This window comes from Vanessa atalanta, chromosome 14 (assembly GCF_905147765.1).
Source record: "Vanessa atalanta chromosome 14, ilVanAtal1.2, whole genome shotgun sequence".
Classification (NCBI taxonomy): Eukaryota; Metazoa; Arthropoda; class Insecta; order Lepidoptera; family Nymphalidae; genus Vanessa; species Vanessa atalanta.
Genome location: NC_061884.1, coordinates 2,397,423 through 2,416,024, shown reverse-complemented (window position 1 = coordinate 2,416,024; position 18,602 = coordinate 2,397,423). Strand labels below are relative to the sequence as shown.

Genomic DNA, 18,602 nt, shown 5'->3' with positions numbered 1-18,602 from the left:
GTCACGTCGGCCGAGACGAGAGCATCCTTGATACGAGAACACTTCTCATATTACCTTTCTTAAGTGATATAAGACTGATTGGGATGTATTATAGTATTGTGTAGAAATTGATATTAAATTTACTTTTCATCTCGACTAATTTTTATTTATTAATTTTTTGAGACGATATAGCGTAGTTACAACACGTTATTCTTAACCAAATAATACGCTTCGCAGATGAGACAGGTGCAAGCACAAAAAAGTTTGTATGTGCTTAATTTGTGATAAGACTTAATTATGTGCGGTGGTGAAGGAAAACATCGTGAGAAAGCCTGTGTATTGGATGAAAATCAGTCATGTGTATAATGCCCCAATCCGCATTGAAGCAGCGTGGTTGGATATGCTCTAAACAATCTTCTTGTGTGGAGAAAATGCTTTGATAGCAGTGGGGCATTAGAAGACTGTTACTTTTTTTATTAAGTATATTGCTTTATATAGTATAATGGTTGCTAAATCTCGAAACCTATCAACCTATCAGTCTATTATCTAAATAACCTTTTTATTGCTTTTCAGTGAAATAATAAACGTTAACTACGTTAGACATTGCTACCATTTCGTTTGCATGAATCTTGAACACGAAGATATTGCCTTTACCGGAAATTGAACCCGCGTTTATCAAGCGAAGAGCGTAAGCATACAGCCTTTATCTCTTTCTGTTTTCAATAGTTTGACATTTGAAAGAAGAAGACAAAGCATTATGTATACAACCAAGCATAACATCGCTATACTACGTTTATTATCAAGGAGCTTAGTGTCATGCCTGCAACTAATAACCATTATGCTCTTAAATTAATATGTCGCCTTAATAGATGTGAAACACAAGAGCAGCCTTGCCTTGTAATATAATTGACTTACATAGACTTGCGCCGAGTCGAGGGTTATAAGATGTTAATTACGTAGTCATAAGATATTGTTAATATTTTTGTTATATGATAATTAAAAGCAAAAATATCTAAGATTAATTTTTATCTACCGTAGTTTTAATGAACTTGGTAGGGGTTTGCGCAATCCCGTCTGGGTAGGTCCCCTCTCATATACGTCGTTTTTCGTTTTAAAAGGTGAAGGGTGAGCGCAACAGCTAGTGTACTGTAGAGCCACAGATACAAGGATAATATCTTAGTTCTAAAGGTTCGTGGCACAATGGTGATATGAGGAAAGACTAATATTTCTTACAGTACTAATATCTATGGGTAGCGGTGACCACTCACTATCAGGTAGGTTGGCCAGTTCATCTAGAAATGGCATAAAAACTTCTCATATTAAAAATAAACTATATTGTTATAAATATTGTCAGTGTTAATCTAATAATATTTTTTTATAGAACATACTCCTTACAAACTCTCAAAACGCCATATACAAATAGCTTAAATGTGTTTACATTTCTCACTGATTAAGGGGACTACATGAGCTAAATGCAAGTTTTATAATGCAAAAAAGTATATGATCCAATGCAGTAAACCAAATGAAAAAAATATATGATAATCTTCAGGATACATGCTAAGTATTTGTTATTTTGAAAACATGATGTAATTAATTTGGTACGATAGAAAAAAATCACAAAGTTACCTCTAAAAAGATCTTTTAATCAATAATAACTATACTTATATACATTCCATAATTCTGGTTTTTTGTCAGATTATTCTACAAGCAATATACTATTTAACCTGGGTGTCACTTTTTTAATAAAATCAATAGATTTTTTTTAAATCCGATATTCTTATTTTCGAACAAAATGCGTACGCATGTGTGCGTAAACGCCGTGTACAGACAATGCCGGCCGAGGCCTGATGCTATACAGACGTGTCGATCTTTTCGCCGCATCATTCATTACGTTACGAGATATTTTTTTGTAATTTTAATTGTAAATTCATTGTTTCATGTTTTCTTATAATAATTTTATTCTTTCTTGTAAATAAATATATTAAGTTAAAATAGTGTAGTAGTAATTGGGCATTTGTTTTTTTATTATATTATTTGTTATAAATTTTAATTGTGTAAATATGGGAAATAAAGTGAAACGCGTGAGGAAAATTAAAAAACGTTTATATAAATCAAGCGCCGAACATACATATGAACGATATTAAAAGGTAAGAGTATATAATTAGTAAACATATTTTTTTTTTATAAATTATGAATATTGAAAACATCTATTAGAAAAATGTGCAATCAGTTCGCATATAATCAGATTTTTCAAGCCATTCTTAATAATTACGATAGAGTATTTGGTCAAAGGAAGGAAAACATCAATTGACTTTCATGGGGATCAAGTGACTACATTCGATCCCCATGAACTCGAAACATTTTTTTTTCATTATAACTACTATGACATATTAAGATACATATTTTTTAAATACATAATTTTATAATTAATAAAAATGTAATTACTAACATATACTTATTTTTTACAGAATAAAGAAAGTCGAAAACAATAACACGGAAGCTATTTATATTGCGTAAGAGTTTAATTTTATCGATTGTTTATAATAAGAATTAAAGTTATGTATGAACTAATTTTAATAATAATAAAAAAAAGTAAAGTCTTAACAAAAAAAATGTAATTGTTGTGAACCAGAGAACTAGAATATTTAGAAGTGTCATTTGTACATAATTCATAAATTTAAATTTTTTTGTAACGTCCGCCATATTGGATTGAATATAGCAGCAATTCATGAATCGTGCATTGTCATCGAGATTAAATATGTGTGCCAACTTTCAGCTGAAAGTGGGTGTAATATTTATTCCAAGATTCCAGGACATATGTAATAACATTAATACATACAAGTGAAATTAAATAAAAAAATTTAAAAAAGAAATTAACACTAAATGATTTTTTTTGTAGTACTAAATATAAATAAAAATATTTTAAGTTTAATTAAATCAGTTTTATTTTTTAATCATTTTCGAATAACAGTCAAAAGCAATATAAATAATTCTAATATCCTATCTATTTTTATGAGATTTATGATTAAACCTATTACGATTAACCTTTCATTCATCAATGATTCAACCAAATCGAATTGACAACATTTTTTTCTAGTAAATATTTAGATTTTTTTTTTTTAAATTGAATATATATTTTTTCTTTATGAACCAATATTAATAAAACGAACAAATACTACGCTATATGTTACCCCACGGTCACTACACTACAGATTTCGAACACTTACGATTTTATTATATAAATAGATCATTAAACTTTTATAAAATGTTAAAAATTGGTATGTTTCAATATTTAGTATAAGAACTAATTGTGGTATAATAATATAAATAATAGAAAAAAAAGGTTAAAACTAACTGTCTATTTTATTGTATACAAAATATAAATAAAAATATTGTAAGTTTAATTGAATCAGTTTTATTTTATAATCATTTGTTAACTAACATCGAAAGAAATAAAAATAATTCTGTTGTCCTATCTATTTTTTTATGAGATTTATGATTGATCTTACGTCGCTCGGTTTGGCGCCATCTATTAGAATATTTGGGCGTAATCTCGTTACCTCGCTTAACCCTTAGTACACGGGATTGCCGTTTTTGTCGATTTTGTAAGTGTGTGCGTGCGATTCTCAAGGGCACTTAGCTCTTGTAGTCCTCTTAAAATATATCATACCTCGAAATTTAACAAAAATGATTAAAATGAATATTGAATCAGTTCAATCGTAAATCTAAATCGTAATTTATAAAATCTACTTGGACAGTTTGTGTACTAATTTTAAAGTACGAGTTACAAAAATGTGATATTGTGTTGGTTTTATAATAATCAGAATATCATTACAGGCACATATGTATTATATTGTAATGCAATGTTTGTTTGGAATATATCATTCTAGCTGAATTTTACCCGCGCGAATTTTTAAAAAACCTATATACTCTTGAGGTGAATTAAAAAAATGATCATGTCCTCCGTACCAAATTTTATCAAAATTGGTTCAGTTCAGGTTTAATCGTGAAGAGGTAACGGAGTCTTTCACATTTATAAAATTTGTTTAGATAAAGATTATTAAAAACTAGTAAAATTGTCTAAGTCTCATTGTCTCTGATAGATATATTTGAAGGCTAGGTTGGAAGATGCTGGGAGTCTCTGTAGTAACAATTAATAAATAGTAACTACATAATACTAAGAACTCATAGAACAGAGTATCAAAATTTGCCTTTCTTGGACCCAGTTATTTATAGTATCGACCACACGATAGGTAGGGATAGAAGGAAAATGACTAACGAATGTACTTGGGAAAATTTATGACAACATCTGGATATACGGGCTTTTTGTATGCCTATAATCAGAACCAATAGACTTTGGACCCCTGCAACATAAGAGAGTTGTTAAAGCGCTGCGGGTTCTGAAGGAACCTGAAGACATACTCGATGTTTCAAAACTTTCATATTATAGCGCTCCGGGAATTTTTTGATGAATGATCATTCCATGACTAACACTTGCTCGGAAAAAACGGTCTTGACACATGAAACATGGTGTGTATGAAAATCCTTCCAATGTTGAAGACCGCGATGGCGGTAATCTGACGGTGGTACTTTGACGTTTCTCCTCATTTTATATTATGTGTACATTAACAATAAAACAAACGTAGGATGTTCATTATACTAATCCTTATTAATTTAGTAAATTAACCACTATAAATATTTCAAATTTCAATTTTCGCAATTTTTTTTCCAAACTGGCGTGCTATGACGACAAAGCCACAAGAAAACGGGGTGTAGTCATTTATTTAGTAATGATATGTACATAATTTAAAAGTACTTGAAGAAAATAACAGAAGTAAATAAAATACCATAATTCTGACGCAGGTAAATACATCATAGGAAAGAAAAATATTTTTAAAGAAATTAATATTTTATTCAATAATAATGACAAACTGATTACACAGAAAAGTAGCAACATTATGGCATATTATGTATAAAAAATCAGTATATTAAAAAGCACCAACCGTGTTTCAATATAATACAAAAATCGTGCTCGCAAAAAGGAAACATTAAAATAATCATATTATATACACGTTATTTTGAATCAAACAAATTATTCCAGCGCTTAAATCGCTTTTTGATTTAAATTTTTTTTTAAATTTCATACCGATGATCTTTAGCACTGAAATCGACCTTTGGTCCGACAACTACACAACTTAACTCTTAACAGTTACGTTAATAAATACGAATTTAAGTTATAAAAAAAATATGGGCATAAAAGATGCATTATATATTAATTATATATTAGAGAGCTAAAATATAAGGCAGGTTATCACTGTCGGTATATCGACTATAGAATACGTTATTATTATACTATTTTAAGAATATTATAAGAGGAACTTTTCCTGGGCGTGAATTAAATATACAGGAACATGCAGCGCCCCTGGCGGATTATTTATGAAACATTTCTTCTCATGTTTTTGGTGGAGCAAATGTGACAGCATGCGTTTACAACTGGCAATAAGGATAACGATAAAAAATAAAGCGCATGCTAGTTAGCCTTCACGTGTTATGCGTTTTACAGAATTATATGAACTAAAGTCCATTCCACGACGCTAAACCCAAAAGAAATTGTACTGTACTCTCTTTGATTAATGCGCGTGACCTTTGTTGGTCAAAATATTTCAGAGGATTGGCTCGAGTATTTTGTTCCCTACGAATTCCAATCGTGGAGAGGAGTTTTTGTAGAAATGTTTCACGACGGTAATTAAACTCATTTTTCTCTAAAAACTAGTTTCAAACACTGTTTCTATAATAAATAAAATTATAGCTCATTTACGAAATACCATAATCAATTAATATTTTATCAAATAAAGTCCTCTATGTCTAATTAGTCGCTATATTTAAAACTATTTACCATAATATAAACACATAATATTAATTTATAATTATTATTTTCATGCAAACTGTATGTAACTGCTAACTATTATTAATTATTATAAATAAAAGAAATATTTTTGGAATTTCAGTTTAGTAACTTTCAAAAAATTTTGAAATAAAAGAATAATATAAGAAAATAGGATATGTAAAAAAATTACAATTTTTGGTCCTTAGCTTGCATAATATGCACGGAATGCATATTTATATCGAGATCCTGCTTCGATTAATATATTTATCTCTTAAGCAATTATTTTCTGAATCTTTACTACTAATACTATCAAATAAAGACTACTTGGTGTCTGGCATAAAGCCTTTATGCAAGATTGTCTGTGTAGTGTGTAGGTACCACTCATCAGATACTCTATCACCAAACCAAAATACTTAGTATTGTTGTGTTCCGGTTTGAAGAGTGATTCAACCAGTCTAAATAAAAGTGCAAGGGACATAAAATCCTAGTTCCCAACGTTGATGGCCTTTGTGTAAGGGAGGATTAATAGACCTCGTGGAGCTAATATCTAGTGACCACAACGTCAGTTGAACTGTTTGCCAGTATACCTTCTTAAAAAATAAAGACATTGTTGTACTTATTACATATGAAGAAATAAATAGAGATTGTTGATTACATACGTTGAAAAAATATTTTTATATTGGGGCTATAATATCCCCAGTTACATAACACAATGCATATTATTTTACGTACGTAGTCTAGTCCCCAGATTATGTGTTCTAGGAAACTTTGGGAGACACTGAACTAAAATGCTACTATGCAATATTATTCCTAGTGCAAAACACGCCTTTCGTTTATAGCGTACCATTTTATTTCGCCTGTTCAAGCCGTTTAATTTTAGGAGAAAACCGTTAACAAGACTACTAAGTATCCTTATACTAAGTACCCTTGACCCTAAGTATCCTGGGTCTAATAAAACATCATCGCACTCCATTTTCCCCGAGAACATTGTTCATCAATCCATTCTAAACATCCGATTAAGAGAGTCAATTTCGATTTTGGATGATTTAAGAAACTTACCCCCAGTTTTTGAAATACTGAATTATCATTGGTCGCTTATTGCGTCATAGGCTGACACTGACCAATCACCATTCAGATTTATATTTTGATCTGTGTTTTAAAAGCTATACGTCAGATTATTATAATGAGTAGTAGTTTAATCTATATTTCATATGTATAGCCTATTCCAACAGAAGGAGTGAACTTCATTAAAGGAAAATTTAAAAACATCTGTGTTCAATTGACATAATAAATAATATCAATCAGATCTTGAATAATCTATGGTATTCGTTATGGATTGACAAAAAAAGTAAGCAGTAAAGTGAGATATTGTCGTTGATATTGTCGCAATTATTATTAAAGATCAAGAACTGTTTGTTATGCATAATATAGCATACTTATGAGCCTAGAAACTTATAATATGTAAATCTAAGGTTTGTTTAGGTACTCCTTCGATCGGAATAGAGTATACATTATTTTTTATGTCCTTTGGTATACGTTGCCAAAAGCAACCCACTAATTAATCTTTTCAGGCCCAATATTTATAGTAATATCACCAGTACCATCTTTATCGAGAATATTTCTATTAAACGTAATAGTTATTTGTGCGTCTGTGGCCGTTTTATCGATATTATTATCGATGTTAGAATCAGAACATCCTTTTAGTATGACTAAGGGCTCCTCCTTGTCGGTGAGTGCTGCGGATTCGGTGCCGGCGTAATGAACGGGGTAGTGAAGCCTTAATTCTCTCATTAGCCTGAATCTGGCTTGGCAAACTGTGCATCTGAAAGGATAGATGTAATTTATTACTAAATTTACTTAACCTTACAAAATTTAATGACTTTTTATTAGCTTTTAGTCCAGAATTTAATGACATTTTAAAATTATTTATGAATTTTAGATTTAAGACTGGAAAGATTAACGGTTTTATTTTTCGATATTGACAACCCTATCTAGAAAAATAAATCCTGGCACTTTACTTTACTTAATTTTTTTTATACTATTTTGAAATTAACGATGTGAACAGAGTGAAATTCTTTACGAATAGCTCAATAGAAAGGATTTGAACAAAGTATATTATGCAGAATATTGTTTTATTCCAATAATATATCTATGTAGGACGGGTAGTGGGGGGTATATGAACTCGTGCACGTACTGGTAGATGTTCTGCCCGACGTGCGCGCGCACGTGCTTGGCGAGGTCGTTGCTCTGCGTGAAGGCGCGCGCGCAGTGCGGGCAGCGGTACGGCTTCTCGCCCGTGTGCGTGCGCACGTGGCGCGTCAGGTGGTCCTTCGCCGTGAACCTGGCGACAACATGACTTGCTTAAGAACTCCTTTCGCTTTCTACAATTCCTCACATAGCCCTAGCCACTAAATATTTTGTCATATTAATAAAAAATCTAACAAATCAAATACTCCTTTGTGACATATCCAATGAGATTATCATAGAATTTTAAACATGTTCCAAAAATATAACATTTCGAATTTATAGAACCACATGTTTTTTAAAGTAGATTAATAATTATTTCATAGTAATTGTCTCCTTTTCTCACATATTACCTCATGTTGCAATTATCACAAGCAAAAGGTTTTAATCCAAGGTGTATTAATTTATGTTTTTTCAAAGAGTTTGCCTTTGTGAAAGATGCTCCACACTCATTACATTTGTACGGTTGAACACCTGTGTGTGACACCATGTGACATTTCATTTGGCCTGAAAAAGGTTAAAAATAATTGCATTTATTTAATTGAAAAATAAACCAAAAAAACTTTCACTTGTCAAAGTAGTACAGTGCTGTTTAAAAATAATATCTTTACAAACAAACAAACAAAAAAGTAGATTTGGTTATATGTATTGCACATTTTTTGTACCTTTAAACTTAAATACTGGATGCATTAATTGTAAATTAATTTATTACCTTTGGTACAAAATGTCTTAGGACACAGATTACATGCAAATGGTTTGAGTCCCGAATGACGTGCTAAGTGCTGTCTCAGATTGGAACTGTTTTTAAAGCCTCTCCCACACTCAGAGCAGAGGAATGGAGTCTCTCCTGTATGAGTTCTGATGTGATCCTTTAAAGTACATAGCTGGATAAATGCTGAAACATATTAAAAATTACAAGTATTATTACTGAAATCAACTGTTAATCTACTTGATTATTTGTATGTATTTAATATAATTTTTTTTAAATTAGATATGTCCTGTATACAAATATTTGTACTTTTTATTACTAATATTTTGTTATAATTTTTATGTTGTTGATCATTTTTTCGCTTCGTCTATGTTATATAACCTAGTAATTTTTTTGTAGTCATCAAAAATTACACTGCACTAATTTTTCAAATCTTATAGTTCAACCTTTGTCATAAAGGTTCCTTGCAATCAATAGTTACATTGCTGTATAATCTGCTAAATAACTATTTCATAAAATATATCAATTGATTAATATTTTAAAAGAATGTCTTAAATTACTATGTAAATGTATATAATACCTTTATTACAATGTTCACAGGTGTACCTCTTAACATCACTATGTTTACGCATATGAGCAACAAGAGCATCCCTGCGAACATAGCACTTTGGACATTTCGTGCATTTGAATGGTCTTTCTTGGGAGTGAAGTAACAAATGCCTCTTGAGAGGTCCTTTAGAGGAAAATCCTCTATCACAGTAGTTGCATTTAAAAATTCCATTCTTAGAAAGATTCTTGTGTTTCTTCGAGTGTGATATAAGAGACCTATACTTTTCAAATACAAGATTGCATTGTGAACATTTAAACTGATCAGTGGAACTTTCTATTTTTATTTCTGCCTCTAGATTGTCTATGGTTCCGTTGTGTTCTTGTATTGAGTCTATGAGTTTCTGTTCCACCAAATCCGTTTTCTTATGCTCTTTTAAATGTAACAGTAAATATTTTTGTGATTGAAAAGTTATAGAACATTCTGGACATTTATGTTCTTCATCTTCCAACTTAACTTTAATGTCTAAATCTTCTTCAATGTCAGCTCCTAGAGATTCAATGTTACTATCACTAGGCTCACAACTCTTATTCATATGTTCCCTTAATAAAGACTTCCTGTAAAACTTTTTGTTACAATTTGGACATGATTTAGTCGGTTCGTGGACTGATTTGTGTTTTAAATATTTTTCATAGTTTGTATACTTTTTTTTACATGTATTGCAGCTGTATGTGGTTTTGTCTTTTGTTTCTTCATTCGACAGTACATCATTAATTCTAAAATCATCGTAATCATCCATGTAATCAAATTCATTTTTTAAGTCATAGTCATTTTCTTCATTTTTTATAGCAGCACTTGAAAGAATTAGTTTTCTTAATTCACTCTCGACATGGAGAGCTTGCGTTCTAAATATATGCATTATTTGTAATGCTTTCACACATTCGTCACAGAGGTTTTGTGGGAGGCCGTCTTCTTTGGCTATCTAGAGATTATAAATGAAGTCACCATTAAAACTTTAGCGTTGGTTAATTATCATAACATTATAACTTTGACTATAATTCGTTGTTTTGTTTATTGCTTTTAGTTATTTTTAATAATTGTCAAACTACAAAATAATACCCACTAGAACTCCATAAACTTGTATTATAATTACCTGTAAAGGAGTAGCTTCCATTAACGCATCTGCCAGTTTTAAAGTACTATTATTCTCAATTTTAATAGGACCAAACAAATCCACCAAAGAAACATCGCTTTTCATACAAGTCCGACAAGTTTTCTCGATATCTATCATTTTAGTTATTTAATGTAGAGATAATCTTTATTTTTATTTAATAAAATTCAAACATTTGTTGTTTTTCTAATTTCAAAACTTATCAAAAGGTAAAATGAAAATATCGAAATAACATTGTTTATAGTGACATCTTCCTTTGACAACTTGTCATATTTTTCCATTAAAAAAAAACATAGGTATACACCATACAGCGTCTTATTATTTTTTAAATTTTCTATTACACAGACGAGTCTCTCATGGCACAAATAAAAGCCAAAATAAAAAAATACATGGACAAGTTAAATAACATATTAAGTAAGAAAAAAAAATGTAATAAATAATAAAAATATAATAGTAATGATAAAAAGCACTCTCTACCACTGATCCGGTATTACCTTTTACTTTAAAAAAGCAGGCGGGCTTATTTGCAGTAGAATAAAATCACTAATCAAGAAATCGGCAATCTTGTATGTTCATCAAATGTAGGCATACAATCCATTTTAATTCAATTAAAATACTAGCGATTTTAGATGATAATTACAATCATAAAAATTTAGTATTCTACAGTTTACTCAAAATGTAAACACCCACAGACAAGATTATCACTAGTTGTCATATGTCAATTAAAAGGGTGAATCTGTCTGCCTTAAGTTTATATACTCTCTGAAGTCTCTGAATAGTGAATACACAAAAGACAGGGAAAGAAAGTTATTTTTAAACTTTGTCTAATTTTGCTATATTACTTATTAATCAATCAGCGATTACAGTATCCACTGATATTCCGCGATGAATGACATTGTATTTATTGGCGATTGGATTAAGGACAGAGTTTTGGGATCTGGAAGTTTTGGTATAGTTGTACTTTGGAAACACAAAAATAATGAACAGAAATTGGCTATCAAGACGTGTAAGTGGGGCGATGAGCTCACCACCAAACACAGAGAGAGATGGACTAAAGAAGTCGAAATGCTGCAAATTTGTAATCATCCGAATATCGTTGCTACAAAAGAATTACCCCCTGAATTTGTAGCCGGTCTCGCTCGCGCAAATCCCTCCAACTTACCTATTTTATGTATGGAATATTGTAGTGGTGGCGATTTGAGGCAAGTATTAACAAGAGCAGATGCATGTTGCGGACTAAAAGAAATACAAGTTCGTAAAATACTCAATGATATTGGAAATGCGATGAGATTCCTTCATAATAACAAAATTACTCATCGTGACCTTAAGCCTGAAAATATCGTAATGCATGTGGACGATGTTGTAGGCTTGGAACAAACTCCCAAGAAAGTGACATATAAAATAATTGATCTTGGCTATGCTAAAGAAATTGATTCAAATTCAATATGCGCTAGTTTTGTTGGTACTCTGCAATACTTGGCACCTGAGCTCTTTTACAGCAAGAGCTACAGCAATTCTGTTGACTTCTGGTCATTAGGGCTTCTTGCTTTTGAAATTATTTGTGGGACACGACCTTTTTTGCCATTTAAAGCCCCAGTTGAATGGATGCCTTCTGTTAAAAAAAAGACACATGATAATATATGTGTATATGAAACTTTTCATGGTGATATAAGTTACTCAAATGAGATATTTGCTGAAAATCATATATCAAAACCATTCAAGGCTTTAATTGAGGAATGGTTAAAAATTGCATTGGAATGGGATCCTAAAATGCGAGGAAGAAATACTCCATCAAAAGTAACATTTGATATTCCTTCTGAAGAAAAGGGAAATAATTCAGGAAGTAATATAATAATATTTACTTTACTGGAACAGATACTTGCAAGGAAAATCATCAAAATTTTCTCCGTTACAACTATTTCTCAAGTGGCCTATGAAATAAATGATTCGACTACAATCTTGACCCTTAAGACTTGGATTAGTAAGGACACTAATATTCCCACTGAAAATCAAATATTAATATCACCAACATCCTATACTGATATTGATAATGAAGAGTTAGTCATGAAATATTGGAATGAAAACAGTGCTGTAATGTTGTATGTTTATAACAAAAATCAAATAATTGATAGTAGTTGTGCACCAAATGTACCCAAAGCGGTTCAAAGGTGCTTGGAACACCACAAAGATTTATACAATTATAAAAATAGTCAAAATTTGTATAGAAATGCTTTCTATTTTGTAATTAACCAAATGGACATTTATGAGGCTTTGATAAATGGAATATTCTCTAGAGCTGAATCATTGAAACAAGAAAGTAAGCAATTGCTTGTGAAACATAATTCAGTAGACAAGAACTTGGGTCAATTCCTGGCTAAAGTAGAGTTTTTCACGAAAATGACTGAAGAAGGAAAGAAACATATTGAGCAGTTAAAAGAAAGTGAAGTAGGGACAAATTTCTTAGGTGGTTTCGGCAAGATTTTCAAAGAAATAGATGCTTTATTAGAAAAAACACAAAAAATACAAAATGCTTGGTCACAGTTGTCGATAAGAGTACAGTCTGCCGCAAGACGTAGCAATGATGGAATTTCCACAGATATGAACAGCTTTGTAGCAAAATATAATTACCAAAATGTATTTTCTAATGCGTACAAAACTTTTATTTCTCATAAGAAAAGTGAATTTTACAATGGAAACAGAGAAAGAGAAAAACAGTGTCCAGACATTGTGAGAGTTTGTTATGATGTTTTAAAGCTAAGAAGTAAAATTTTACAAGAGTTACAACATCAACAGTTTATTTTAAAATTGAAAGATTTGAGTATAGAATTTGCCAAGATCTCAGACATTATAACAAAGGCAACTGATAATATTGAAATATTGAGTACTGATTTATCAAATTCAATGGATGAATTCACAAGTTGTGTTTGGTCCACAATAAGTGTAGTCGTAAGAGATGCAGACAACATGGCCGATCTTCCTTACAGTGTTGTTTCATTTCAAAAGAGAGATTTTAAAATAGGAGAATCTGTGTCTCACCATTGCATACCTGTAGCACACAGGGAAGAAGATACTGTGAAGTCTTTGATATCAGAGAGTTTGAATTTGAGACAAAATCACACAAATCTTTGTGAAAAATTAAATTCACAAAAAAAAATGTTGCAGCAAACAATCTTTGATTTTGCGTTTTTAAATGATACTTCACAATGATCATTGAATTGTTTTGTTTGTAAATATAATACACTTTATATGTGTATTTAACAAAGTTGAGATTTAGTTTATAGGAATACTTTTACAATGTTTCAAGTGCAATTGTATTTTTGTTAGTATTAAAGTTGTTTAACTGTGAGTAAAAATTATGTGCCTTATCATTTTATATATGCAAATCAGTAGAGATACAAAGATTTTTATAAATTTCATCATCATGAAGTACCTAACAAAATAATGTCTTTTCTTTGTGAGAAATATTTTTTTATAATTAATTTAGGTTTATTGTTTAGTCAAAATGAAGATTATTTTTTTATGCGGTGTACAGTAAATATAATATAATTTTATATTGAAATTAAATTGTTTATGTAACAATGTTTCGGTCTAGTCATGCATTCAAAATTTATGACATAGGTATATAGATATATAATTTTTTGTCCAATATGTATTTTAAATCAATTTGCGTAATTAATATTCATTTTTATAAATAAACATGTTTTATAAGTTATTTAGTCTTTTCTTTTAAACTCTTGATATTCCTAAATTATGTACTACATTATTAATAAAGTTATTCACTTGGATCAGAAATGCTATAACCTATAAATTGCTCAAGCCATGAATAGAAATTGTCTATGACTTTTTTAAGCTTCTTTATATCCGCAGGCGTTTGAAGATACTCATCAGGTGCCAACCTCGGTTCTGGCATACCACTCACATGTAACCAAATTGCAAAAATCGCATCATCATTTTTAGCTATATCTCGACGGCATAACTTTGCCGACGTGGCACAAATAGCGATCAGAGCTCCCAAATTCCCGATTGTAACCACCTTCGGCCTTTCCCTTCTAGCAGTTAAGAAATAGCATCGTAATAAATTTTCCGCACTTTTTGTCAATTTAACCTTAAGACCAGCTACCAAATCTATATAAATTGATATGTCTTTTAAAGCTTGTCTTTCGTGCTTATCTGTTTGTGGCAGAACTATAGCTTCTTCTAAAGCGTAGTCAACTAACTCATCGGTATATTCGCCATAATCACCACGACATACAAACCCAAAAATACTGCCAACATTATATAATATAATTTTTTTGAAGTCCATTCCTTGAGCCCATACGGCACACTGCAATGTTGTTTTATTAACTCCGTCAGAAATTTCACCAGTTTCTATTGCCGATAATACAGAATGTATTTGATTTTGACTGTAAGCTTGCAAAGGTAAGGCCATTACGCAAACACCTCCCGATGCTCCTATTAACGTTGTTGTTGTGGAATTGTGAGTAGTTCCTAAGTAAGTATAGGAATCTGCTAATAAAGCAGCTTGTTCCATTATCTTGCCTATGTAACCTGTATCAAATCCACCCGACAAAAAATGAATTATAGGTGAGCTAGTCAATGAGTTCGCTTTAACACTTACCAGACTTAATAAAAGACTTATTTTAATATTCATGAAGGTGTTTAAAGGACAAACGTGTAGTCCAATGCTAGAAGCGAGACAATATATGAACTTCCAAGGAATACCTTTACAAGATTCATATAGTTCTCTTATGTCTCGTGGAACAGGCGTTGTGATTGGTGCAGGTAAAATTTGAAATTCTTCGATTGACCAAATAGCTATTAATTTCTTCAGAATAACAGCGTTGATAACATATTTTTTTCCTATTTTTAAATTTGGAATAAGATCATCAACAATAGTGTAATTTTTAGATAGTAATTCATTATTTAATTTAAAAGTTGCTTGAACCTGGTCTCCACATCTTCTTAAACCACTATTCTCAAAAAGTGTATTCCTACATAAATAACATTTTGGAGGAACCTTTGGAATGAAATGCATAATAACTTCATTGCCTTCACATTCATCTGGACATGACCACACCGTGTGATATACGTAACTGGTAGGCTTCGTAATATTGACAAGCAATCCACGTAACGAAACTATATTCTCGTATTTTCGATGCTTATTCGTCAAGAAATAAGGCATACTTTTAAATCTAATATTAACGCCAACTTGTGTTGCTTGTATATTCTGAATCATGTCATTGTCTAAAGATTTCAGACACGCGAACAGAATTTCATTACAACATCGTTGCCACTTGAGCGGTTCTTTTATTAAAAAATCCCCTACATCGGGGAAAACATCGAGTAAATCTATGACGTCGACTTCAAGCAAAAATCTAAGCGGTGGAAATTTACGTAATGTTTTCTCATTCAAATCTCCTAAGAATACTTCGCAGAGACTCTTCATTTCAGTTAAAAAACGCCTTTTTTCTAAATATAGCAAAATTTTCAAAATAAGTTTCATTTTGCTTGGATAAAATATTTTACTTGCAGAACAGAATAACTAGAAGATAATATTTTCCCACTAACATTTTTTTTTTTAATTTCGTACGATCCTTAAGTTGTTGAAGTTATTCCTAAAAGTATTATCATAAAATCATTTTGAAGAAAAATCAACGTCGGTAAAGAATTACTGTTAAATATATTAAATATCTTCTATTATTTATTTAATCCTTAAATAGGTTATAATAGACTAACTACAAAGCACAATGGACATAACATCTTAACTGCCAAGGTTTTAGTGATCGGCGCAATGGTTTATATTTTTTACAGCGCCAATATCTATAAGCTGTGGTGACCAATTATCATCAGATGACTAATTTGTCCATCCGCCTAACGATGTTATAAAAAAAAATATCAAAATGCATAATTATAGGTATAGGTCCTTGTTTCTATTCATTTAACTTAGTAACTTTAGTCGATTCAATGTTGTGTTATGTTAAATAAATACACCTCGCTTAAATTCGATACTTAATATTTAATTTGCATTAGCGGTAGAACCTAAATGTTGAAGGCATTGCTACAGCGCCTACGCTGACGGTATACTTAATGTCTTGGCCTACGCAGTATTTGTAATACCGTGGTCTCTTTCAAGGTCAATTAACAATTAGCTAACATTTGAGATTTCTTTTTAAACGGAAATGCCGATACCAATATTTAAATCTGTTAAAATGATCACTATTATGGCTTAGCGCCTTGTCCATTCATTGTGTCTAAGTATCTTCGCGTGATTAAGTGAATTAGACTATGGAAATATATTATGTGCTAACTTTGTGTTATATATGTATTATTAAATACAACTAAGCGTTAATTATTTCGATTTTATTAAATTTTAAGAAAAAATTTAAGACATTTTTTTGTGAACGTAGTCGAACAACCATGATTTATCTCTTTAAATTCTTTTTATCAATATGTTACAGTGCTTAAGATAAATTGATAGGAAGTATTGATATGAAGTATCTATCTACCAAACATTGCGAAAGATCTACTAGAAGAACATAAAATGTTATTATAATAAATGAAGTCCTGTTGATATATCACTATAAATTATACTTATTCTCTAAAAGACTGAACTCGGATATTAAATGCACTTTATACCATTAACACCTACGTAGGTACATTAATTTAGATTTGTTGATGTTGTCATCTTCGCTAAGGAATTTATAGCAAAAGGAAATGACACTACAATTACATTAATGCCCAAGGTCGATTTATTTGATCAAAAAGAAAACTTTATGACTATGCAAAACTGAGAATAATAAATAAAAATGATAACAGTTATCAGTTTTATTCAATCAATGAAGGCATCAATTTCACAACCGTAAACATTACACAGCCTCCAATTTTCATCACGAGTATACATGAACGGAGCGGGGCAAGTGGGCGGAGTGAGCGTATTTTTTAAGCGGAATTCGGGCGCGGGCGTCGCGTGGGGCTCGCACTCGATGCCCGATCACGACAAGTATCAGCTGCGTCCGCGCACGGCGCGCTCCCGCGAGCCGCGTGCGCGCCGAACGCCACAGCCCCTCAGCAAATACAGGAGGAAAACAGCGAACGCGAGGGAGAGGAGCAGGATGCGAGAGATAAACCGCGCTTTTGAAGCTCTGCGGCGAGCAGTTCCCGCTGCAGAAATAACTGGCACACCCGTTCCTTGCGAGAAGCTCACCAAAATCACGACTCTGCGTTTGGCAATGCGATACATTACGGCGTTATCTTCTGCTTTAAGAGACACGAGCCCCGAGACCGATTCTTCTCGACCGGATCGGTGGCCCTCACCACTATGCTCTGAAATGTCAGAATTCTCAACTGAGCAAGAAACTCCGTCGGAATTCGCTGAGGACTCCTTGTCGCCATTTGACTCCTTCTTCGCGGAATTCGACTACGAGTATATTGACAGGACATTCTCGTGACAGTGAAGTGTTGGAGTGTTCATTAGGTATTCCTCAATTCTCATTTTGCCATATTAATTATATTAATTAATTTTATAAATAGTTTATCGAGTGAGGTTTTTGAGATTTTATTTATTTGTTTTATTAATAAAATTGTTTTTGTTGAATGGGACAATATTTTATTTAACGTTGGATCCCCATAGATTTAAATATATAAAAAATCTTAGCATAAACGTTATTCAAATTTTTATATGATCTTAATTATTTTTTTCAATATTGTACGTCAATAATCTTATACTTACGTTAACTTCTTCACATGATATTTAATTTGATATGACTTTATCTGGTTTTAAAAAATAAATATAAATATGTTTTTATATTCTTATTTTAATAAAATATCTGAACAACAAAAACTATTTTTGTGCAATATTAAATGAAATATAATATATGTTTTAAAATATCTTACTAGCGTTTTAGTGTCTGCCGTAAGAATAACAGAAATGATTTTGTTTATTTCTTGTATTATTAGTGTCAACTGAAAGTATAAAAGTCCAACAAAAACAAAAAATGATAATCAATGAAACGCTATTTGACGTCATAATCATGAGATTATTTTAACATATTAAAATATATTAAAT

At 31.2% G+C, this 18,602-nt stretch overlaps 4 protein-coding genes across 4 annotated transcripts; 2 read left to right on the top strand and 2 right to left on the bottom strand.

Annotated features, from left to right (window-relative positions):
• Positions 1–6,565: 6,565 nt before the first annotated feature.
• Positions 6,566–10,775, bottom strand: LOC125068698 (gastrula zinc finger protein XlCGF57.1-like). Its single transcript, XM_047677981.1, has 6 exons — positions 10,520–10,775; positions 9,400–10,348; positions 8,823–9,005; positions 8,464–8,617; positions 8,061–8,207; positions 6,566–7,688 (listed from the first exon to the last, which is right to left on the bottom strand). The coding sequence occupies exons 1-6, from the start codon at positions 10,655–10,657 to the stop codon at positions 7,421–7,423; spliced, it is 1,839 nt and encodes a 612-aa protein (XP_047533937.1). The 5' UTR covers positions 10,658–10,775; the 3' UTR covers positions 6,566–7,420.
• Positions 10,776–11,281: 506 nt separating this feature from the next.
• Positions 11,282–14,035, top strand: LOC125068838 (inhibitor of nuclear factor kappa-B kinase subunit alpha). Its single transcript, XM_047678170.1, has one exon. It carries the CDS (start codon positions 11,423–11,425, stop codon positions 13,742–13,744), a length of 2,322 nt encoding a protein of 773 aa, XP_047534126.1. The 5' UTR covers positions 11,282–11,422; the 3' UTR covers positions 13,745–14,035.
• A 274-nt stretch (positions 14,036–14,309) lies between these two features.
• LOC125068967 (minichromosome maintenance domain-containing protein 2-like) lies at positions 14,310–16,040 on the bottom strand. The gene has a single exon (XM_047678373.1). The coding sequence runs from the start codon at positions 16,038–16,040 to the stop codon at positions 14,310–14,312; it is 1,731 nt and encodes a 576-aa protein (XP_047534329.1).
• A 1,480-nt stretch (positions 16,041–17,520) lies between these two features.
• On the top strand, positions 17,521–18,131 carry LOC125068739 (helix-loop-helix protein delilah-like). The gene has a single exon (XM_047678039.1). It carries the CDS (start codon positions 17,521–17,523, stop codon positions 17,983–17,985), a length of 465 nt encoding a protein of 154 aa, XP_047533995.1. The 3' UTR covers positions 17,986–18,131.
• Positions 18,132–18,602: the final 471 nt, after the last annotated feature.

What these genes read in the sequence shown, in the direction of transcription:
- LOC125068698 (XM_047677981.1), bottom strand. Translation starts at nt 10,657, where the DNA reads ATGATAGATATCGAGAAAACTTGTCGGACTTGTATGAAAAGCGATGTT. An exon ending in TGTGATAATTGCAACATGAG is followed by an intron (nt 8,208 to 8,463) that starts GTAATATGTGAG and finishes TGTTGTCGCCAG; the next exon opens with GTTCACGGCGAAGGACCACC. An exon ending in GTCGGGCAGAACATCTACCA is followed by an intron (nt 7,689 to 8,060) that starts GTACGTGCACGA and finishes CTATCCTTTCAG; the next exon opens with ATGCACAGTTTGCCAAGCCA.
- LOC125068838 (XM_047678170.1), top strand. Translation starts at nt 11,423, where the DNA reads ATGAATGACATTGTATTTATTGGCGATTGGATTAAGGACAGAGTTTTG.
- LOC125068967 (XM_047678373.1), bottom strand. Translation starts at nt 16,040, where the DNA reads ATGAAACTTATTTTGAAAATTTTGCTATATTTAGAAAAAAGGCGTTTT.
- LOC125068739 (XM_047678039.1), top strand. Translation starts at nt 17,521, where the DNA reads ATGCCCGATCACGACAAGTATCAGCTGCGTCCGCGCACGGCGCGCTCC.